Here is a 23,889-nt window from a genome sequence, read left to right as displayed (position 1 = left end):
AGATGGCCACAGGGTAAACTACTAATTCATTTGTTTTCAACAGAATTCAACAGAAATTCTAATAAATTTAATCTTTAGGTTATTTTTTTTTATCTGGCTGCTAAACGCTTTAAGTTCAGCAGCTAATCAGCTAATCTGGACAGGGAGCATATTCAGTATAATGCAAACCATTTTTATTTTCAATGTATGGGCCAAAAAACAAAAGAATTATTTGTAAGAAGCTTAAAAATACCGATAATTATCACCCAACACTGCGGGGGGAAGCTGGAGCGTTGGATCATAATTTTCTGTAAGTTCATCGTTACTAACCATTTAATGCGTTGTTAAAATTGGGATATTGATGAGTGCAGCTTTAAATTACGTTTTAAAGTCGGATAATGTATAAGTTACATTTCCGTAGGAATTCATCAGTAAAATCTTACGTGTACTACAGAACAAGGTTATATAGCTACGGTAGTATTACTTTTGCATTAGTCAATCACTTAAAATTTTAATTGTGATTAATCACAGACGGTCTATAGTTAATCGCAAATAAGCCCCCAAAAAATTACATTTTAACACTCTTATCGGAGTGGACACATGGTATTGATGGTGCTGACATGGTGAAGCTAATGAACTGACAAATTAGGCTGTTCTAGCATCTTTACAGCAGTTAGACATACTCACTGTTGTTAAGAACACAGGCTGTGTCTTTAGAGCAGGCAGAGCTGACATTACCGTTTTGCATTTACGCTTTGACAGATGTTTTAATAAACTACTTTTATTGTTTTTTTACTTGTCAAGTTGTATTTGCAAGTAACAACACAAAGACCAATAACAACAATAAAAGAGTTGTCCACCTCAGTTGGGACACTGCTGCTGTAGCTGCTGCTGTGCATTGTGTGTGAGTGTGTGTGTGTGTATGTGTGTGTGTGTGTGTGTAGGAGCTGCCTTGCCCTCCGTTAGACAGACGGGCACACACTGGAGAAACTGCATCAGAAACACTATAACTGTAACTTCACATCTGTTAATCTCACTCAGTTCAGTCTTCGAGTGCCAATAAAATGCTGAGAATCAGTCTCAGCTAAGACTAATACAAATGTAAACGTCCAAATCTTCCATCTGTCCCGTGACCTTTGCCTTGCACATCAAAGGATGTTTGGGAAACTGTCTGGGACAAAGGTGGACACAGATGGTGGGGCAGACAGGGAGTTGGCGACAGCATTTTCTTTTCCACTGGACCTTTGGCATGTCACGTGTTTCTTGGACGTGTGTACGCAAGGTAAAGACACAAAGCACAGGCATGAAGTGAAGTGATGAACACATATGTTTTGGGAAAAAGGTCAAAAGAAAAGGTGAGAGAGAACATGCTGTTGTTTAGATCCAATAGAGGGAGCTGGAGCCTGCCGCATTCGCACTGCTTGATACCATTCACTGTCTCACCATGTGTAGGGGTTTTGTCCCGACGACGAATACCCGTATTCCGCGCCCTGTCATAGTCAGGCACCGGTGGTCCCTCTCCCTCCAGAAGAGAGAAGTACTGGCCGCTGTCCTGATCTAGGTAGTAGCTGACTGCCTCTGAACCTTTGGAGCCGGACTGAGAGCTGTAGCGGCTGATGTCGTCACATGACATCAGACCCAGTTCATCCCTGCAGGGAGCAGAGCTGTTATCACCACTGTGATCAGCACCATCATCACTGTCATCAGCTGCATCATAATAATCAACGTAATGATCATCATCAAACATCTGTGTGTGTAAGCATCTGACCTGGTGCTGTAAAGGCCAGAAACAGGAGAGAGGATATAGACATCCTGCATGCTGGGGCCATCCATTTTGGACATTCCTAGAGTCCCGCCAGGTGTAGGGGAGGTGCTGGTGGGGCTGGTGGGTACCGGCTAAGAGAGAAAGAAGTAGAGAAAGGAGCTGAACATTCCCCCCCAAGCAGACAGTTTACACTGTTTCGAGCTAAAGGAACCCCTTTATATGCGATATCTTCGTTGTACTGCAGCTGGCACTCGTTTTAACACAGAATCACAAACAAGAGAGTTATTTTCACAGAGCTGCTATGTTGTGTATGTTGTCGTTTTTTTATATCTGTCTGACTGTGGAGCATCTCCCACATTCAATCGTTTTACTATTCTGTCATTTTATCTCAAGCTTCTTCACTCACACTGGGCTCTCATCATGTCTGTTCCCATGACAACCCCTCCTCTCCCATCTTCTCCTCACTCTTCCTCACTAAGCATCACCTCTCCCCCTCCCCTCTTCCATGCTACGAGAAGAGGACGAAGTACAGCTGGCGTGGCCTCCTACCTCAGCTTGACTCAAGGACACGTGGATTCATTTATCATCAGGTCCTTCATAAGGACAGGATGCCTCGCCTCGGATGTCACGGAAACTCAGTTCAAATTTCAAATGAATTATATTTGTTCTCAGCCAGAACAGCTGTGGTGACAAATACGTAGCCTGTCTCCCTGAGGATGAGGTTTCCCAGATTTAGAAAAATGGAGTGTTTCACTGTACTCTATGTCTGAGGAGTATGCTTCCTTTCAGAAAGGAGACGTGAGTGTGGACAGAATGGATAAACAGACAAGGAGCCCCGACGATGGAGAGGCGGGCAGAATTCTCATTAAGGAGGAACAGTGTTTCATCATTTTATCAGCAGTGCATTAGGCAAATTCATTTCATACTCCAAACTTTCCCTCCCTCCACCACCTGAACTTCATCCATCCCCAGGCCCTGTCTCTATCTTCATCTCTGTCTCCCGAACAGTTTTCCTCTCATGAAGGCAGCTTACAGTAAGACAGCTCCACAATAAATAATGAAGACGGGGTGGAATGAGAGGGACGAAGAAAAGAGAGATGGAGAAAAGAGAGCACAGGAAATAGGACAAAGAAAGAGAGACAGAGGGAAAGAATTCAGGAGAAGGAGAGTAAGGCTGAGGAGCTGTGCAGTGTGGTGACTGGAGCTGGAAGTGAAAACAGTAATTTAGTGATTACAGCCCACCACTGCTTTCATGAAAAAGGGGGGAGGGGGTAGAAGCAAAAAGCAATGGGACATCCACTGCATCCGAAATTCCACTCAGTTAAAACACCATTCACACATTTGACCCCTGCAAACTACAACAACTGTATACATACTGTATGTATATATACAAAAGGCACAAAGACTGAAACAGGAAAAAACTTCTAGCTTGGCTTTTTCCAAAGCACATAGAATCTGAACACCAGCATCAATAAAAAGTGAAAAAAGAATCTTACCTGAATGTCAATTCATTAGCAGCTTTTTCATACCACTAGGTGATATGAGTTCTCATGGAACTGTTAATGTTCAGATTTCTTTGCTTTCGGAGCACTTTAAAGATACTTGCCAGAGGTGGTACAACTACACAAACTCAATACTCAATAAGTAAAAATTCTTGCCAAAAACAACAGTCCGCTACAAGTAAAAATTCTAATTAAACTGTAACTTTTGTACATTAGTATACAAGTTTAGTCCAGATTTGTTTAAGAAAGTTACAAAGATAAAACTATTCCTAATGCAATTTTTAAGTAATATAGAATAAGGTCAAAAGTATGTGTTAGTTTAGAGACCTGGTGATGATAGTGATGATTTTAACCAAATTATGTATTGACAGGTGTTTACAAAAATGACAATTTCAAATTTCACTTGCAGAAAATGATGACGTGTGAACTGATATTTACTGAACGGACCATCAGGTGAGCTGCATTTACTGTACTATACTATACTATGGTTTACTACAAACAGAGCTCGAACATTCAGCTTGCTAATAATATGTCAGTAACTTGACGTTGCTGTCACCAAAACAACCCAAAAGAACGTACTGCAAGCAACCATTCAAGTGGACCTTTAATAATACATGACTGGCCAATACCCGTTGCCTAAAATAGCAGGTGTTTACACACGGTAATAATTTAAAGGTCTGAACACATAACAAATTTATGAAAGCGGGGTCACAGACATGTGAGTGGCGCGATGACCTGTGATGTGGACGTGACGTGGCTTTGAGTCTAAGCAGTCAAAGAACATTTTTTGCAGGCTCATTTTTTGGCAGCACGGTGGATCTCCAGAGTAATCCTCATCGTCTTTGTTTAAATCATTGCCAACGTCATTGCAATTACAGCGGATCATCAAATTGCTTTTACTCCATCCTACTGTGGACAAAACAGACACACGTGCAAAAGCACAGACACACATAGGAGAAGAGGAAGAGAGAGAGAGAGCGAAAGAGATGATATGTGCCATCATTAAAAGAGAGCCATAGAGGGATTTGGAGCTGGAATCACATGATAATTTGCAGAGATAAATTGTTTCCTTTGTGGATTCAGTTATAATCCAGCTGAATGTTTGCCACACATGGGCTAAACTTCATAGCTGTACAATTTATCCTCCAAAACCAGGCTTAGTGCTGTGTGTGTGTGGTGTGTGTGTGTTTGTGTGTGTGTGTGTGTACAGTATTTATCCAAAATCAAGCTTCCAGAGTGCTGTGACCCATTTCCTTCACCTCTCAAAGGAGCAACAGGACTGATAACGGACAACAACTCCCTGTGCAAACATGCACAGAAACACATTAACACATTCAGATGGACAAACGTGCATATGGCAATGCTTAGAAATGAGTGCCGCACATCCACCCACTCCAACACACACAAACTCACAGGCTGTTTAGCAAGATATTTTGGATTCAGTGAATTATCTCCAGTATTTGCTGAGTAGCGGTTCTTGTTTCAGATCCAGTGGAGCTGCCTGTAGTTGCTTATGAATAATTAACAGCTCCAGTCTTTCTAAGAGAGAACAAATCTGAAACACTCCTTTTTTTCTTCCTCTCCTACAGATACCTTGGTGCTCTGATCAGGGTGAGTTTGTGTCTCAACAGCCCATCAGAGTAGAATTCCCACAATCCACTGCTGTTGCACACACTGCAACAATAACAATAAGCTCATGGTAACAACTTAGAGGATGATCTGACAAGGGAGCAACTTGGAAACAGGAACAGCTCTCTGGCTTGTTAAAAACAGAGATGGTGATAAAGTTGTGGCTCAATAGTTATTATGGGGTGTAGGCCTTTACAGAAACCATATTCACAAAACACCGTCTACCATGTGAACATTGTAGTTGTATGTTCATGAACATGTGGAAACAACAGCAACATATAAAGCACTTGCTTGAAAAGAACAAAGAAGAAAAATGCTGGAGGAGACAGTGAAATGGAGGAATGACCTAGACAAAGAAGGAGACAGAGAAAAAAAAGCCAAAGAGCAGCCGAGAGACAAGCAGAGATCAAAGCGTGCATGTAGCATGTAAATGAATTAGCTTGATGTGAGGTTAAAAATAGCTATCGTGGTACACAGGGGTCTGACAAGACGGTTGTCGCTTCACAAAGCACTCAGGAAGCGCCAGAGTACCCCTCGCCTCACCCCTCCGTCCTGCTCAGCACGGCTTGTTCTTTTCTGTGCACCAAAATTGTCAACTAATTTTTCTGGGCTTTGAGTAAGTGGCAGATTTACAGAGTATTTGCCCTTAAGTGAAATGTGTACACAGATCTGAGCTGTAAGCCTTCAAACAGTTATTCCACGTTTTATATTTACTGTACATTACAAATTTACTTTCCTGTGGAAAAGACATGTATTTCAGGACATAGGTTTTAATGAATCAGGGCCAAAGATTCCGTAAATCGGAAAGTGAGTGTGAGAATGAATGCACCCTTTGGTGACCTTGCACTGGCCTGCTCTTGTTGTTAAGCGGGAAGAAAGCAATTTTGTACAATTTCTGAATCATTCATACAACTCAGAAGTGCAAAGGTGAAGTGAGTTAGGTCCCCCCTTTTCTATGAATCTTGAATGACCACAATCTAAACATAGGCTTTTGGTATACACGCATTGTTTGCAAGTGGCATTAGCCACCAAACCATTTGTGAATGGCTTTGAAGTGTACCAGCAGTAAAGCAAGCTTTGAAAATAAGGAACTTGTAGAAATGCTCAATGGGAGGATGGATGCAAGGTCAAACACTGGACAAGTTTCCTTTAAAAATATTAGTTTTAAACACCCGTAGGAGAAAGAGCGGACAGTTCATACTGTGATAATTCCTTAAAGCCTTGAAGACCAAATTACAGTTACAAAGGTCCTTGTAGCTCAGGAGTCACTGAGTGTTTTAAGCCCTTTTCAGGCTGAAGTAGGGACTTTACTTAAGGTATCCATGTGTTGCTGGTGTTTACCTGTAGCCCCAGTGGCTTCCAGCGGACATTCCTGAGCAGAGCAGGTGTGGAGCTCAGGGTGTTCTGGGGCCTTTTCTTAAGCGTTAAGATGACTCCACATGGGTCCTCTCTCAGAGCGTTGACCAGGTTCTTTAGCTGCCAGCCCACCTGAGGAAAACACACACACACAGACACACACACACGTGCACACAGACACATAACGTTAGACTTTAAAAACTTTAAAGGCAATGCACTGTAAAATAATTATATTAAAATAGAATCTAGACTGATGGATTAATTTATCATGACTATAAAAAGCTGTTTGACTAAAATCAAAGAATCAAGTCCCTGGCTTTGCCTTAAGAGGCACCTTCGTCTCATCTTAGCTTTTGCTGTTGTCTACCTGCCCCCTTAACACCAATGAATCAGAGGCACAGCAAGAGCTGTACAGTGGCATCAGCAATCAAACATCACAACTTGACCAAATTTCTATCTTTGCTTACAATTTCAATAATGCAAATTTAAACACTTTTCTGCCAAATTTTCACCAGCATGCCAGAGGTGGAGGTGAAAATCCACAGGAACTTGATTACACCCAAGTTGTTGCTGCTAATATAAGTATATATAAGTTTATATTGTGCTTAAGCCTTAAGTACTGTCCTTAGGCATGTGTTGTGTTAATTAAAACTTTTTAGTTTATGTTTATAGTTATTTAGTGTTATTTGTTGGTTCTATTTCTGGTTTTGTACAGTACTTATCCTTAAAGTCTCTTCTATGTTGCACTGTAGTCATTCATTTGACACTTTGAAACTGATGATGTAAGATTGAGATATGTTTCAGAAAAGCCTGATTTTGCAGACGTTTGTGGACTGTAGAGAATAATTTGAAAATCTTCTGACATCGTTACATCTGATTTAGGAAAATCAAAAAATGAATCGACCATGACCACTTGTCTTGACCTAAAGCCACGTATAAAAAAAAAATCAAAAGATATTTAGTTTTTAGTTTTTTAGTTTACACAATGTTTACATGATATCCAGCTATGTACGTTCTATAGTAAACATTTGAGATATTAAAAATTACAACAAGCCTTTATTTACTCTACTAAACGTAGTGGCTACCAATACAAAAAGACACTGCCACTACACACCACAATGTCCTCAGTGCCAGTAGCCTGAAAACTACTGTTATACTGAACTACAAGATGGCTCAGCCAGTATGGTCAAATTCTAGACAAGAAAGTGAGAGAGATGACTGACTGTAGCTCTTCCTCATGATTCCAGCCAGCCTGCCTCCAGAGCTCTTAGCACTAGACAGGCCATTGATTGACAATATTGGTCCCAGCCACTGGAAGTGTCCACAGGGGGCACCACACACACATACGTGCATGCATGCACGCACACACACACACACACACACACACTCACACACACACACAAACAAACGAAACTGCTGTGACCTTATTCCTGATAATGATGACCAGTCTGTGTCAGCCTTTAGCGCTTCGCCCAATTCTGAAGACTGGGTTCAGCCAGCGTTCATCGACAACAAGAGTCACACTGGACGTAAGTTATGTTCCTATAGTATTATCTGGCCTGGTTTGTCAACTCAAAGAAGTAAAAGTAACATAGAACACACCAGTACTCACCAAGAATGTTCATTTGTGTATTAATTTGTGATCTTATTTATCATGCAAAACTGTCCTTTATTGAAGTTCTTGCACTGTTGCTTGTGTTGTGGTCCTTATAAAAATGTAGATTTGCAATTTCGATAAACCTGACTGATTTACTTTAGATATACTTGATTTGCTTTATTATAATTCAACAGCTTGCATGACTCTAACTCAATTTATCTACAAGTTAACCTAAAATTGCCAATTCTCCCAACTTAATTATTTGCTTTACCCCAAATGAATATAGTGCTTGTTCATAACTAGAAATTTTAGCTTGAAAAACATACATCCATTTCCCTAGGATTAAATATTTAGGTTACCTAAACTTAAAAAAAGAAAAGTTGGAACAACTTAATCATATTATTTCAATTGGCAAAACACAATTTAATGAAGCTTTTTTCAAATTAGTTTTTTATTTTTTCTGAAACACACTAAAACTAAATGAAAGCTTAAATTGTATAACAATGTCTAGAGAAATCATTAACCAACAACGTTAGCACAACATTGCTGTAGATGCATTTCATTCTGTAGTTTAAGAAACTGTGTCTCTTGGTTCGGTTTGAGGCATAGAAGGGAGTCCAGGAAAAGTCCAGTGTCCAGAAGAATTTTCACTTTAATGGTCTATATGCACAATATTGGTCTGAGTCTACCTAATTCTTCCATCAACAGAAAAGTGCCACCACAACCAGCTTTGTAGCCGTACAGTTTCTAAATATTGGTGGATCTCTTCTGCTGTTCATATGCTCCATGATTTCCAATGGCATTTCAAAAGTGAAACAAAATAGCGTTGGAAAAGGGACACACAATTTTATAATGATGCCAGTGTCTTTAGTGGATCTTGTAGTAGTTTCACATTCCCCAGTTCCTGTGTGGCCAACACTGCTATGAGGAGCTGATCCGGGACCTTTGAACTATCTCTTCAAACTGTTCTTCTTGACCTTTGGCTGCAAACAAATAAAATATGCAAATAAATCCACAGCATTTGCCATTAACCAGCATGACTTAATACTACTTAATACAAAAAATGTGACTGTCATTGCATTGCATTGTTACATTATATAGCACATTATCAGGCCAGGGTTTCCGTTCTGCAGTAGTTCACTAACTATATTAAACCTCACTTTTGTCAGAATACAAAATAAGGGCTTAAAATAAGATCTACAATTCTTTAAATCCACGAATCGGTTTAGACCTTGATTTTCGCTTTGTTTTTAAAGCGATTATTGAGGGCTTCTGGGCTTTAAACACTTTTGAAACAAAGGTAAAGTACACTCGGTATTGTCCCTGAATGCACCAGACAGCTCATGCTACACCTTCTACTAAGACAGTGTCATTTTTTTTTACATAAATACTGCGCACAAAGGCAAGTGATAGGTTGTCCTGCAAGAAGAATAGTATAATAGTAGAAACTTTGTAATTTTTGTGATACTGTAGTGAATTTGCAGGTGTCAGGGAGCTTTGGTTAATATATGAGAGCCTCAAGGCACTTCCAGGCAGGGGGTTTGGGGAGGTGGGATCACAGTTTCACTTCCCTATAGCAGTGTCTGTCTAAACAAGACTATTTTCATTTTAATGCACCCAGGTTTGGAGATCTCCACCTCAGTACATTGAAAGGGAATGAAATTTCTTTCATGCTTCTCACCGATTTTAATCAGAAACATCTTATTCAGAAACCGTGTCCTTGTTACATTGAATAATGTCTGTAGTCCTTTGTACTCTGTAGAGCAGTAGTTCTCAATCCTGGTCCTCAAGTATCCCTGACCTGCTTGTTTTTCATTTATACCTACACAACCCACTGCTAAATGTGCGGGTCAGGTGTGTTCAGTCAATCAGAACCTGAGAGATATCAAATAACTTTGTTTTGCTCACATGTTTACATTCAGTTGAGCTCGACAAGCCGAACTTAACTTATTCCCAAAGAGGCATGATTGTAAATGCACAATTAAAAGAGGACAGTTTGTACTGGATTATTATTGTTGAAATAATAAAGTCACTGAGAGCCTATTGACTTAACTGTTGTTCAATGACTACAGTGAGGCCGCAACAGAAATATGTTCATTAATGAATCTGATTCTTTGCTTAATTGTTTGATCTTTAAAACAGAAAATTGACAAGAACTGATCAAAAATATTTCGTTTACAATAAAATAGGAAAAGAAACTACCATAGTTAGGCTCAAAATAGCAGTTTTTTTTTATATTAATACTAAAGTTAAATATGAGTATAATCATTTTCTGATGATTAAAATAGCAAATTGTTAGGGCTAAATGCTAATAAAATGAGAAAGTTCCCTACTGTTCCCTCTCAGGTGACACAGTTGTACCTGATCAAAGTTTGCATGGTGTCTGCAGTCTTTTCACAAGTTGCTCCTCTTGGTCATACTGATCTGCCCTCTTGAGTCCAGGTCCTCCTGGGCCATAAATGTCTCTTCTAGGGGAACAGCAGTTGGAAATCTATACTGGAGTGAAATAAATAATAAAATAAGCATATGAAGGAAACTTGCATCTGGCCAGTTTGAAATGTAACTTGTGCCTGAGTAAGGAAACAACACATTAAAACAATCACAGGAACAAATACAAAATGTGAATTGAAAGTGGCACAGTGCAATGCTTTATTCCAAAATTGACAATATTTGACCACCACTATGACCACCAAATTATTAGTGTCTACTGTAATTTGACCCAAACTGTAACCGGTCTATTCCCATTACTACCTCTTTGTTGGAACAGGGCATGGCATCTATTGAGGGCCTTGGTCTTGGCTTCTTGCTTCATCATCTCCTGTCACATGTAGGGAAACGTCATCCATGGTCTCTGCAATAACCAGTCTAATATTCCTCTTTCCAGTCTCCATCAGATGGTGAAATCCCATTTTTCTGCAGAGCTTCAGTCATAGAAAAGAATAGACAAATCACCTGTAGCATTTCTTGTTTTCTAACTACACAATTCTGTAATCCATATAGAATAATTGCTTATTATGGTTCTCTATGCATTGTCTTAATAGATACACCGATCAGGCATATAACATTATGAAAATGTGCAATTTAATACAATCCAATACAGTGGCGCTGCCATGAATTCTTCTTTTACAAGGTTATACTTTCTTAGTTTTTAGGTTAAAACTATCAGGAAGGTGATCATTCTACTATGTGATTATTTAGGTCAAAGTAGGTAGTGAAGTTGCATTTGAGTGCATTATGAGAGGAGGTGATTCTAATGATTTGCCCCCCTATTTAAAAAGAGGTGGCCAAAACATTAGAACCACCTTTACTCATAATGCATTCTCCACTACCCACTTCCATCTCCATAATAAACACATAGCCACTGTATTAGATTGCATTAAAGTGCACAGGTGACCATACTGTGGTGCCTGATCGGTGTATACTGCTTACCTTGGTAAAGTTAAAAAAAAAGATCCACCAAAAGGAGGCTATGTCCAGGTCTGAAGTAACCACCCTGAGTCAAACAACAAACAATTCTATCAGAGCAGGAGATACACATACTATTTTCTTTAGTGCTTTTGTGCATGTAGCAATGTTTAAAACAGATTTACATTTGGCTAACATACATAACTCAGTTTGTGCCTCACACTTGCTGAGACTTTCTGTGTATTCCAGTGTAAGACAGTGGAAGTTCACTGAATCACCTGAAGTACAGAGTACCAGCACTGATGTTAGTCTTTGAGCCAGGAAGAAGATGCACATTTTGAATGGTGTGTTCCCAGACTAAGAGTTTTAGCTAAATAACAGCCATCACAATAAATACATAGTTTTCTCATAATGACAGGAAGGATGAGCTTATAACTACGTAAAAGCTTGCTAACAATAGCATGACTTAACTAAAGTTAATGATACCCAGTTGACTGGTTAAACGCAGAAAGGTTTCAACAAGCTCATCTCACAACTGCTGTCAAGTCTGTTAATTAACTTTGCACAGCTATGTAAAAAGTTGTTAAATGGCACAAAATATTTAAACTCACCTTTCTCTTCACATTTCCACGATCTCCACTACAGAAGAAAATGACGGTTGAGAGGCAGTAAAAAACCTTTGAGTTGAAAGTAGCCTATGTCATGACATCATACGCACATTGTTATGGGAAAACTGATTGAAGCGCTTCCACTCAAATGGTAATGTGAGGTTACTGGAACATATAGGGTTTTAAAGTTGATGGAAACCACAAAACTGCTCAGTTGTCACTAAATCTAAGTAAACCAAAAATAAAAAGTTAAACCGACAGTTGCTCAAATACACTTTTTAGACTGGATGTCCTGAACATAAGGTCATTTTTGTGCTAAAATGTCCACTATATGTTCACCAGCAAAACTTTCTTTTGGTGCTGAGCAGGTGGATTTTAAAGCCATTTTTCCTCCAAAAACTGTGGCAGGCAAAACAATATAAACCAGAGCATAGTAAGTGAATAACAGCACTAAAATAATGGACTAAATGGACTAAATGAAAACATTGATCCCAAAGATGCTAAAATGTACCGTGGAAATGAGGACAACACTGTGCCGACTCTTTCACATTATACAAAGTAAGATTAAAAAAAGAAAAGTGAGCATTAGCTTATATTATTTCAAAAATAAGTTTGTAGAAAAACATCCTCTCTTATATCTAGTCAAAGTAAGTTATCTAAACAATTAAATTATGTGTGTATCTAATAATAAAAATGATAAATAATTGTGAATATATTTTGCTTTATGAGAGTATTTTTAATTATATACTTATGATGATATTTTATAAATTTTTACAGAGTGAGTAACTTCATGTTCAAGGTCAACATTGCTAAAGAGCACTTTTTGTATTCTAATGCAGTTGTTACTATATATTCATTTGCTTAAGTCATTTAATTTTGTAAGTTGTGTAAAAGGAAAGAATATTGCTATAGAGTGGGACAAAGCCTCAATACCTTCACCCAGCTCTGAGCAGGTTTGAGAGTGGAAAAGCAAGAAGTGAAAACAATTTAAAACTAGAGACCTAAAATGACAACAAAGTGGTTTAAACAGAAATTAAAATGTGATATTGTATTTTGTTTTGTGTGAGCTATAATATGTATTTGTCAGGGGGTGGTCGTTTTTATGCCAAAGGTAAAATGAACCAACAGTGGACAGTGCATACAGAGTGTGTTAACAGGAAACAGAGCCTGTTCTAAGCAGGCCGATTTAGAACTGTTCTGTAATGCAAATACACTGACAGCAAAGGGAAACGAGGAGAGGCCTCCCAAAATAATAACAGAGAATAAACTGCTGCTGGAGAGGTTTTTCAAATCCCAGGGGTCTTCATTATTTTTCCCAGATGCTATTATCTCCACATAATTATGTTGCCTCTTCAAACAATCAGTTTGTCATTTGAGCAAATTCCACATTTTACCTCAGAAGAGAAGCTGAGCTAAAAACTGAGTCCCGTTTTGAAGTGGGTCTCAAACAGAAGCTCATGCATAGAAAGAAAGGCAGCGCTGTTGGTAAATACGTGGGACAGACCTACATAATGATGCTATAATGTAACAAAATTTGTTCATTCAATATTCACACTAATCTACTGTAAATTTTAAATATGGAGCCTCACTAGATAAACTTATCAGTTGTGATGTTGACAGAGAGTTTGTTGGTAGTGTGTATCCATCTTCCCTACTCAGTAGCTCAATTTAAGATTGAGGAAAAAAAAGCTATATTGACAAGAGACTTGCTGTCTCCCCCTGGTCTCTCCCTTCTCTTTTCATCTTCTTCCTCTTGTCCCAAAGTCCCTCTTTACTTCCTCCTCGCTTTTTGCCTCACTTTCCAATCTCTCATCCCAGAGTTCCTTTGCTGCTTCACTTCCCCTTCCTCATTACACACAAACACACACACACACACACACACACACCTCTGTCTCCCCCTGCTTATCTCCTCCCCCAGGGTGAGGGATCAGAGTGGTGAGGGTCTAGCTGAGGGAGTAATGAGGGGTTGTAGCTGAGAGCCTGGCAGGGTGAGATCTGCACTGTCACCCCAAGGAGAGAGAGGGAGAGATAACACGCAGTTCCCTCACACGTCAATCAATTCCGCCTGCCTGCAAGCTTTCACATGAGCAGCACCTATCGAGATGTACAGGGAAATACTTACAGAAAAAGCACACAAAAGACATCTACATACGGGTGCAAACCTTTTTTTGTGTGTGTCCCTTCTGAAATCTCAAACAAATGCTGTAACAAATTGCTTGTGCCAGAGCTGACAGCACAGGCAATAGACAGCATGCTCAATCACATGCTCTCACAAGGCACTGTTCCATTTAAAATGGCGTCCCGTTTTTTTGTGCCTCCCTCTGATGTGATGAACTGAAGGCAGAAAGGTGATAATGGCAGAAATGCAACTTATTCAAGTCTAAAAGTGAGACATGAGTTCACGTTTCAGATCAGACGCCCCCTTCAGGGGTTTTCTTACAACAATGGGAATAAATTCCAGTAAGAGTGAACTGACAATCACAGAGGACTGAACAAAGGTCTTATAACAATCATCCTATAATCTGCTCTAGCAGCAATCCTAACTGGCCTACATACTGTAGCGACAAGGGCACAGGATAGGAATCACAATGGTGGTGGTAGCAGACATTATATACCTTGACAGCTCCACAACTCCATAACCCATAATGGAGAACAAACAGTTTGTAGTTTGCGTTCACAGTGGAAATACGTGGGAAGCACATATGCCACTTATTTCTTATTGGTCTTATTGTATTTGATTTGGAAGTGTTTCACCTACCACTGTCTGGTGGTTGACTTGGATCACCTCGTCCCCTGCATGTATCTTCTTACACTGGTCTGCTGGAGACTGCAGTGGCAAAAATCAAAAGACAAAATAGAAAAATGACAGCAAGCTCTGGAGTCACCAAGTCCTCGGTTCATGATTAACATGTAACTGCTTAAGTGATAGAATAGTTACATGTAATATCTATAAACTGTAAAGCTTGTTTACCAGCTCAATGTCCAACCTGCTGAAACATCTACAGTTAGTTTGACAGTATTGATTGTTGAGTCCTGTTGTGAAATTTATAGTGTCTGGATTATGTATTTAATGTTAAAATATTTGTAGGACGTTACAGATTTATTGCTCAGTTTAAACATTTTTGGGGAAATTATTCAAAAGTAACATTATTTCATGAAGCAATTAAAATAGCTGCTAGACCAAATAACATTTTATTATGGTACTGTAACTGGTGATCTGTAACCTATTAGATCCCAAAGGTTAACTTCACCGCACCAAATATGAGCCTATAATCGGTAGCTAAGAGATTGTCGATCTTCAAACTTAAAACTCACATTCTCTGTAGTTCCGGTGATAACATGAAGACCATCATATGTTGATTTGATATACATCCCCTGTAACAGAAGCGCAAACATAAGAAAAGGGGACTTAGTATAATACAGAATATACTGTGGAATAAACAATATGTTCATTTTGCATCTCTGGTCAGAATTAGGTAAAAAAAGAAAAAAATTCATATTTTAATTCTAAAAATGATTTTAGTCCAAAATCTCTTGTAGCTATTTGCTTGAAGGATATAATGTGATTCACATTCATTTTATATTCTGGCCTCTTGAATAGTATGAAAACTTCTGCCTAACTTGTGTTTTGCAGGCATACACTACTTAATTATTTTCCTCATGCACTTAAGAGACCTTAATTCAGTTAAGTAAATAATAACTAATAATTAATCATTAATAACTCAGCCTAGAATTGCCTTGTAAAAGCAGCACGATGCCATTTCCCCTCTTGGACTTTCGCATATTTACAGTTTTTTATTTACAGCATTATTTCAAAGCAGCATAACAAGAGCTGAAAACACAACCTACTGTGATATACTTTGTCCTTATCAAATTAAATGGCAAGTGTTAGACAACATTTCATTATTTACACATTCAGTACAGAAAGTGCTGTATCAGCAGTTGTTGGAAGTTGTTTCATTTAGCTCTGATTTTGGTCTCTACCAGCCATTGAAAACAATTTGTCTGCTGCAGCAGTGATCGATGAGAACATAGTTTGCAGACCTTGAAAACTGAAACAATCAGAAAAAAGATGCTAACATGAACAGCTTTAGTGTAAAGTTGCATCCCCAGTACGGAAAATAAATATTAAAATAAGAATAATGATTAGTGCATATTTGACAGTTTGTTTGTGCATCTGCAGGTGTGTTCTTACTAGTCCTTCATTGGGCATGATGCTGGTAAGATGGACCACCTCTAGATGGGCAGACTGAGAGACCAGAGAGTCTGACGACAGCGAAATGATATGGTCGCATATCCCTGCTAAGGTCTTACACTGGAGATGGAGTCGGAGGTAAAGAGAGCAGAGAAATGACAAGAGAGAGACAAAAAGAGAAAGAAAGTTATTGAGATTGGTTTTGGTCCGCGAGGGATGCTGTGACCTAGCTCGAGGAGGTCAAACAGAAATCATTTCATCAGATTGTTCCACATCACCGCTTCCATCACTCCAGCACACAAACTGTTTCCTGTCACTGTCTGTCCACAGGCATGCCCACAAGACACCGTCACAGACGGAACAACACATCACCAATACCAGCCGACCCCGAGGGGCCCAGATGACATTTTCCAACATCTAAATTACAGAGCACAGACTTCATTTGTTGTTATCTGTAATCTTTTTTTCCTTCACATCAAATAAAAACAAATCGTGGAGTGCTGTATTTCTTTTACAGAGCACTTATATTATCCCATTGGAGTATACCTGGGTAAATACATCAAGTAAAAAGTATCCCTTCACCTTCCCTTTGTCCTAAATAAACCTTGACTGTTTATCAAGCTATTTGTCTGCTTGGTCACGAGTGCAACCTAATTTATCATCAGCAAGATCTCAGCCTTCTAATCTTGGCTGACTGACTGCGGTGGGCTTATGGAATGTTACCCTGGTTATCCTGCCTCATTGCTTCACTGCTTAGTGCACACATGCATGCAAATGCACTCACACAGGAGTGTAACAAATGTGTACTAAATCAGTACACAGCATGTGCATTCACACATCTGCAAAGCAATGATGTGACCTCTGCATGAAATAATCTACTGATCTCAACTCTAATGAGAAATGACCAGTTTATCATTATAAAATGAACAGTGGAGATCATCAACAGACACCACAGCTCAGAGCCTGTGATTCATTCAGTGTGAGAGACAAGGTGGAGAATCTTCAGTAAGCTGGTTTGTGATGCTCTTTCTCTCTGTCTCTCTCACTGTCTCTCGCTTACACACAGACACACACACACACACACACACAGACTTCCATCTTTTTCTGGGTCAGTTAATTCAACATTACACTGCCTGTTTCTGTTTATACAGTAATATATTGTTCTTTTCAATGTGCACAGTGGGATACCCAAAGTTGTCCATGTCATGAGCGGACACCAAAAACACATTGTGAGCTTTTATTTGTTGACAAAAAGGAGAAAACTAGAGTCACTGTATTTATAATCCTGCCTGTAGAGCTCTAAATAGCATTTGAAGTCTCCATCTGGAAACCACAACAGCGAGCGACAACACCGTGGCTCTACTTGCATCCCTCTTTGATCATTGGACTAATATTCTTAAACTGGGATTAACACAGGGCAGAGATACAAAAAGCCAGTCACCAGCGTGGAGACTCTCAACTCTTCCAGCAGTCAAACACCCAGCCTTGATCTGACACCAGAGAATCAGAGTGCAGATTAAAGGGTTAACTTATGAGGCTGACCTCCCCTTACCCACAACCTTCCTCATTCTTGCTATCTCTTGCATTTTCTTCCCAATGCACTCACAGCCTCTCTTTGATGCACAAACGTTTACATGGTATGACACGCCAATATTTGTCTCCATGTGTGTGTGCATGTTCACTGTAGCAACCACAAACCTGAAACATAAACAAAGATGGCGAGAGTGAGGGAAAAGGAAAATGGAAAAGAGACCTAAAATTGCAGTGAGGTGGGAGGTAGAGTAAGAGAGGAAAGAGAGAGAAAACAAGGGAAAGGGGAGACACACAACTAGGACAGTCTTATGTAATTCCTCTCATCCTTATGCATGCATGGATGCATGCATGCACATAAAAGACACACACACATATACAAATATACACGCTCCATCAGGCACACACACTCACACAAGCTCATTTCTTATCTCCCTTCCTCCCTCTCTATCTGTCTCTCTTTCACATGTACACACACACACAAATACACAAAAGTACACTATCTCTGTCCATGTGACTGCTGCAGGCCGTAGTCTGCAGCAACAGAGCAGAGTAGCAGTGAGTTTTGCATTATTGAGCAGAAGCTAACAAACGTACAACTACCTCTATAGTAGCTACAGCAGAAATGGGCAGAGCATTAAACAGTGTCTGAACTCCATGTTGGATACACACCGGAGGCACACTGGCCGACCAATGCTATCACACATTGTTGCATTGAAGTTTGTGAACCCTTTAGATTCCTCTCTATTTAAGTATGAGCTAAAACATGATCGAAGTTTCACAGACATCCTAGAACGACATTTAAGAGAAGCAAATTTGGCAAACAAGAGAAAACTGTTTTATCTGATATCTAGTTATCTGATATCTGATCTTGTGTGCGTCAACAATATTTTAAACCTGTGCCTTACTTTTGTGACCCACTCTTGGCAGTAAGGTATTTTACTTCATGCCTCTTTAAAGAGAAAGCTTCAACTCAGTGATATTGTTTGGCTTCCTTGAACTGCCTGCTATATGACTAACATCAGGACATTGACTTTACCATTACAAAATATTAAATTTCTTCTGCTTTAACCATTCTTTGTTAGAACAACCTTTATATTGAAAGTTGTCATCTTGCTACTTTTGTTGAACTTTTGTTCAGTTTCCAGATGGATCCCTTCACATAGAATTCGCTTGTCTAACTCAGAATTCAGAGTTCCAACAATGATAGTAAAGCAGTTCTGTTCCAGAGGCAGCAAAGCAGACCCACATCATGATACTGCCACCTCTATATTCTTTTGCTGGAATACAGTGTTTGGTCATCACTAAGCATAGCACTTCTCATTCAAGCGAAAACATTTTACAGTCTCGTCAACCGAAAACTCTTAGTAGCCTAGTAGTAGCCTTCTCCCTTATTCACATGGCCTTGAGTAAAACTTAGAATTGTTCTTTTCTGAGAGTAGTGGCTTCCTCACTGCAACCCTGCCATGTACACCCTTGTTGCAAAATATTCTCCTGATGGTGGACACATGACTGTTAAGATTAGCCACTGCAAGAGTCGACTTTAGGTTTCTAGACATGACCCTGGGCTTCTTGCAAACTCCCAGACCATTACACATTTTAGCGTGATTTCAGTTGTTGACTGCTCCTGGGGAATGTAACAGTGCTGTTGAATTTTCTCCAATTATACAAGATCTGCCTGACAGCCAAATTGTGGAGTCCAAAGTCTTAAGATATTTTTTGTTGCTTCTTTCAGGCTTGTGAGCAGCTACAAATCTTCTTCTAAGGTCTTCAGAAATCCTGCTTTTTGGAGCCACAACACAATTCAACAAACCTGTGTTGTCAAGAACAGACTTTGATAACGAGGCAGGTCCAGATTTCATGTCTTTAAGTAAGGTAGGGGCTCCCTGATTGACAGGAGCTCCCTAAACTGATTATCATCCTATTGATTGAAACAGCTGACTATATCCTTCTAAGGGACAGATTTTCCACTATAAGTAAATAAAAAAGTGCAGTCTTTTTGTCTTATTTGTCTAATTAGTTGCCATTTAAGAGGAGTAAAAACTGGATCCTAGTTTACACCACGTTTATGCAGATATAGACAATATTGTAGCATGTAACAAATTTACATATTTCTCTGGATCAAAATCCTTTCAAGCATTACTTGAATGGATTAAAGGAATAATGCAACTTATTTGCTTAAATAAAAGCCAAGGAAAATAAATTGTAATAAATGAACAGAAATTGTCATATGAGATTTTATGCATATGAGACATTCGGTTTTTATTTTACCAATAAGCCTAAGTGTTTTTCATCCATTTGTACTTATATTGCTACGCTGAGGTTACCATCTTTCTAGTTTCATATCTGACTAGCTGGTATGAATGTTATTTATCTTCTAATCTGAGTGTTTTCCTAAATGTCAAACAATTCTTTGGAGTAAAACTATGTGTACCTTGTGAAAAAGCTCCATTATAAAAATATTTTCCTCTCGAAACAAATGCTACTACTAATATCAAAACTGCTAAAGGTCTTCAAGTAACTTGCTAACTCATATTTTTTTTCATAAACAATATTGAAAAATGTTTTGATATCATTGAGACATCACACACTGGACAAGTCAGCTATAAAAACCCGCAGTTCATAGATAAATGATATAAAACATTATCCGGTTTTCATTAATTTCTAAAACACATAGTAAACAAGCATCAGCTAGGAAACATCATCTAAAAACAAACACCTCCTCCTCTCTCTCTCATTGCACGCTGTCTCCCTATTTCACACTTAAACCTCCCACACATAACCGACTTAGTCATGTGTAGCCTTTAGTCTGGCACCCAGTGTTTTGTGTGCAGTTTGTGTACGAGTGCGCACATGAAGAGCCATTTAAATATTTGGATTTGCCCAATGTCACAGTCTAGTGTCATTAACAAGGCTGTGAAAATAAAGGTAAACGACAGCCGTGGCTCTTTCCAGAAAGACTGACAGGGGGGACACTCTAGCATGAGGAGACCAACATCTTTAACATTGTGTCAAGATTATTTTTTTAGAGGAAATGGAATATTTGTGCACATTGTATATAAATATTATGACATAATATTTATTGAGTATTTTCAATAGCATTAAAAGTTTCAATATATTTCTGTGAACTCCCCCTGCCAGCATTGTATTTGGTTGCCTCCACCTGACCTTGAATAGCAGCAGGAAGTGTCCCAGTCCAACTGTCAGCCTGGATCAGACACTAGCTGCTCACTCAGTTTCACACGTGGACACAGACAGATCTTTGTCGTGCACGCGCACACATAGAATCCAAAATGGAGCTTTCAAAAGGCCTTAAGCTTACTTGCACTTTTACATGCCACAAATTCCCTTAAACGCACAGACACACAGGCTCCCACATAGGAATCTCAAACATATAGAAGCAAACACAAACATTGGTTAACTGTCTGTTGTTTCAGTTTTTTTACAAAGTCTTATAAATGCTTTTCAAACAGAAAATGATCACACCTGCATTAGTTGAAAATAACCAGGTCTACCAGTTGCAATAAGATTTCACTGTAAGGAAAGTAAGGAAGTCACTGAGGGCTGTACAATAAACATAAAGCTGGAGCAAGGACATGTTTAGCTTAGCGTCGGTAGCAACGTCACTAACAAACTCATTATGTCCCAATCAGAGACAAGTTGTGGTTTAATGCATGCAAGAGAATAGAAATCTGGTTGTAACTATTTTATCTTTCCATTTATTAGTTGTCACTGTTAAGGATGCAATAACAGGTGCAATAGAAACTTACCACATGAAGAATCTTATTCTCTGTCTCATACACAGTGCAGTCCTGTAAAAACGAGAAGACAGGAAGAGACAGAAGAAGGAAAAATGAGATGGAGAAAGCATCAATGCGGACGTCCGCACAGTAGCTCAAATATCTCCAAATATAACCGTCAGGAAAGGAAGAAACAAGAGAAATAAGTCGGCTCAGTATTTTTGTTTCCTATCTTTTGTATATGTGACTTAATAACCTAGGCACGCTAATGCAACAACTTGTCACATTGTGGGCAACACGCTGTCTGCAGATTCACAAACTTTCTCAGGATTTAAAATAAATACATTATTTGAACATGACCGTTGATGTTATTTAACGACAGCTGATAGTTAATCTATTTCTGGGAAAGTAGCCCAGTAAATCCACCAGATGTGCTTGGTAGCGGTTAATTCATCTGGTTGATGCATTAGTGCGGGCAGTGCTGCCACCTTTGTCTGTCTCACTGCACTCTGGCAGCCACATGTTCATTTGTGCGGTGGCCCCTTTCTCTTTCCTCTCCTCTGGCCCTTGTAAGAGGGGATGGGTGTTATCTGCTCGGCTCCAGGACTCACTCTGGGCACACATACAAACACACTCTAACACACTCTCTAAGCAGGCTCTTACAGGGAGGACATGGATGAGGTCCAGGAGAGCAGACATACTTTCTGTCCAAATGATGAGAATGTTTGTACTATATCAGAGTGTAGATTCATGCACCTCATTTTTATTTAAAAAATGTGGAACATGACGAAGTAAGGCATGAAGTGTTGATATGCCCGTAGTTTATTGTCCATTAACGTCTATAATTTAGGCAAAGGATGAGGTCTAATTCTGAGTCAATGTGTACATCATATAAGAACCAGTCATGCTGACAACAGCCAGTGGCAGCACAGATATGTTTCCTGGTCAAATCTATACACATAAGAAGAAGCTCTATGTTTTTATCATTTCGATCTACTTTAATTTTGCCCTATTACCTTAAATTATAGCCTTTAGTACATGGGTGTGATGAACATGTGGATGAGGAATTGTGTCACTGTGCATTCTGTGTGTTTATAACCACCTGTTGTACAATGGTAGTTAATTCTAAGCAGAGCTGCACAATGTTGTTCTTCAGTAATGAATACTCTGTCACACTGGCAAATGGAGACCTGAAACAAACAAAACAAAGTTAAAATGATATGAAAAAGCACTAGATATATGTGTTATGATGTTTTTGTCAATATGTTATCAAATTCTTCTGTCTTTCAAGATTGAAAATCAAGCCTATGTTTTGGTTATGGTGAAATAGGACTCAAAATGAACTTCACACATTTTTTAATCGAGTTTCTTTTATTCAGTTCCTGTATATTTAATTATTCTATGGTGCTGTTTTCATTTGTTGCCTTCCCTTCATTTACATGCACACAATATAATTTGAAAAGCTGTGAGAAGGCAAAAGAAACAGAACAAAAAGTTATTCTCTGCTTCTCTCAGATCACAGGAGCAACTCATAAAGGTAAACAATAATATTTGTTTTTAAACTGGAAGCTACACAGCTCAGGGATCTTCAAGAGGTCAACATCGCTTTATTATATCTGTTTTCAGCTTCATGTAGGTCCATCAGGTCAAGATAATTTAAAATGACACAACAAAAGGGACTTTATACTTAAATCTAGCTTAGAACAAAGACTTTGGCCAGTCTTTGTTCTAAGCTAAGCTAACTAGTTGAACCTACATATTTAATGGAAGAATATGATAGGAATCAGTTGACAACTCTACAACAAAAGAGAGCTGTTTAAAAATAAAGTTGCATAGAATTTAAATTTAGATTTTAAAATGATCTTACTATGATAGAAATTGGGGGCATTGCCATTTATGGTCAAATTATGTTCATGGTCATAGTAATTCATAGCCTCATGTGTGGTCCCTACCTGTCAAGCCAAGCTAGCAGGTTCTTGGCTGCTCCAATTAGATCCACCACTGAGGTAAGGAAATCATTGGGTAGCCTCCGGGAAGCTCGTCCATCGTAATGACCGCCCCTCCGCCTGCCCAGGATGAAGTTTTGGAGGTTCTTTGCCGAAGCGTTCAGCTTGTGGGACAAAGTCCGTAGGTTCTCTGTCTCAAGGCCATAGTTCTGCATGACAAACAGAGGTTCACTTTAGATCATTTACAGTCAATGTGTGTGATGCTCTTAGAAAGCAGTGTTTTGAGGTTCCCTGTAACAGGGATGTGTTGAAAGGATAAAGAAACTGTTAAACATCTGAGTTTTCTCTGTCTTCCCAAGAGTTAAATTGATAAATTGACATCTATTTGTTTCTGTGGGTTATCTATGAAGTGGGGAGTGGGAGGTGAGAGGTGATTAGCCGGGCTTAGCTTCAGCTGCAAGCAGACAGTCTGTTTCTGTTGAAAAGTAAAGTAAAAAGTAAAAAATAAAAAAGTAAAACGTGTACTAAAGAAATGTATATTTCTACTGTACATTTCCATTTAGCTATATAATATTCTCATCTAAAGATTAGCTAGGTTTTATAAGTGTGGGTGGGTATATGTTTTTTGTTTTTTACT

The 23,889-nt window shown here is 39.0% G+C and overlaps 1 protein-coding gene across 8 annotated transcripts in view; it reads right to left on the bottom strand.

Annotated features, from left to right (window-relative positions):
- Window positions 1–23,889, bottom strand: part of si:ch211-26b3.4 (connector enhancer of kinase suppressor of ras 2) — a 56,517-nt gene that overhangs the window by 16,387 nt on the left and 16,241 nt on the right. For all 8 annotated transcript variants that reach the window (XR_010915424.1, XM_067519118.1, XM_067519114.1 and 5 more), the window contains exons 3-11: window positions 23,259–23,461; window positions 22,409–22,496; window positions 21,337–21,378; window positions 16,037–16,156; window positions 15,157–15,216; window positions 14,600–14,668; window positions 6,217–6,363; window positions 1,748–1,875; window positions 1,423–1,628 (exon numbers count right to left, since the gene is read on the bottom strand). Coding sequence is in view for 7 of the 8 variants with exons in the window: in XM_067519118.1 (XP_067375219.1) it covers window positions 1,423–1,628; window positions 1,748–1,875; window positions 6,217–6,363; window positions 14,600–14,668; window positions 15,157–15,216; window positions 16,037–16,156; window positions 21,337–21,378; window positions 22,409–22,496; window positions 23,259–23,461 (1,063 nt within the window). In the remaining variant the exon portion in view is untranslated. The remainder of the gene's footprint in view (window positions 1–1,422; window positions 1,629–1,747; window positions 1,876–6,216; window positions 6,364–14,599; window positions 14,669–15,156; window positions 15,217–16,036; window positions 16,157–21,336; window positions 21,379–22,408; window positions 22,497–23,258; window positions 23,462–23,889) is intronic.

Source organism: Channa argus, chromosome 10 (assembly GCF_033026475.1).
Source record: "Channa argus isolate prfri chromosome 10, Channa argus male v1.0, whole genome shotgun sequence".
In the NCBI taxonomy this organism is placed as follows: domain Eukaryota; kingdom Metazoa; phylum Chordata; class Actinopteri; order Anabantiformes; family Channidae; genus Channa; species Channa argus.
This window is presented reverse-complemented; position numbering and strand designations above follow the sequence as displayed.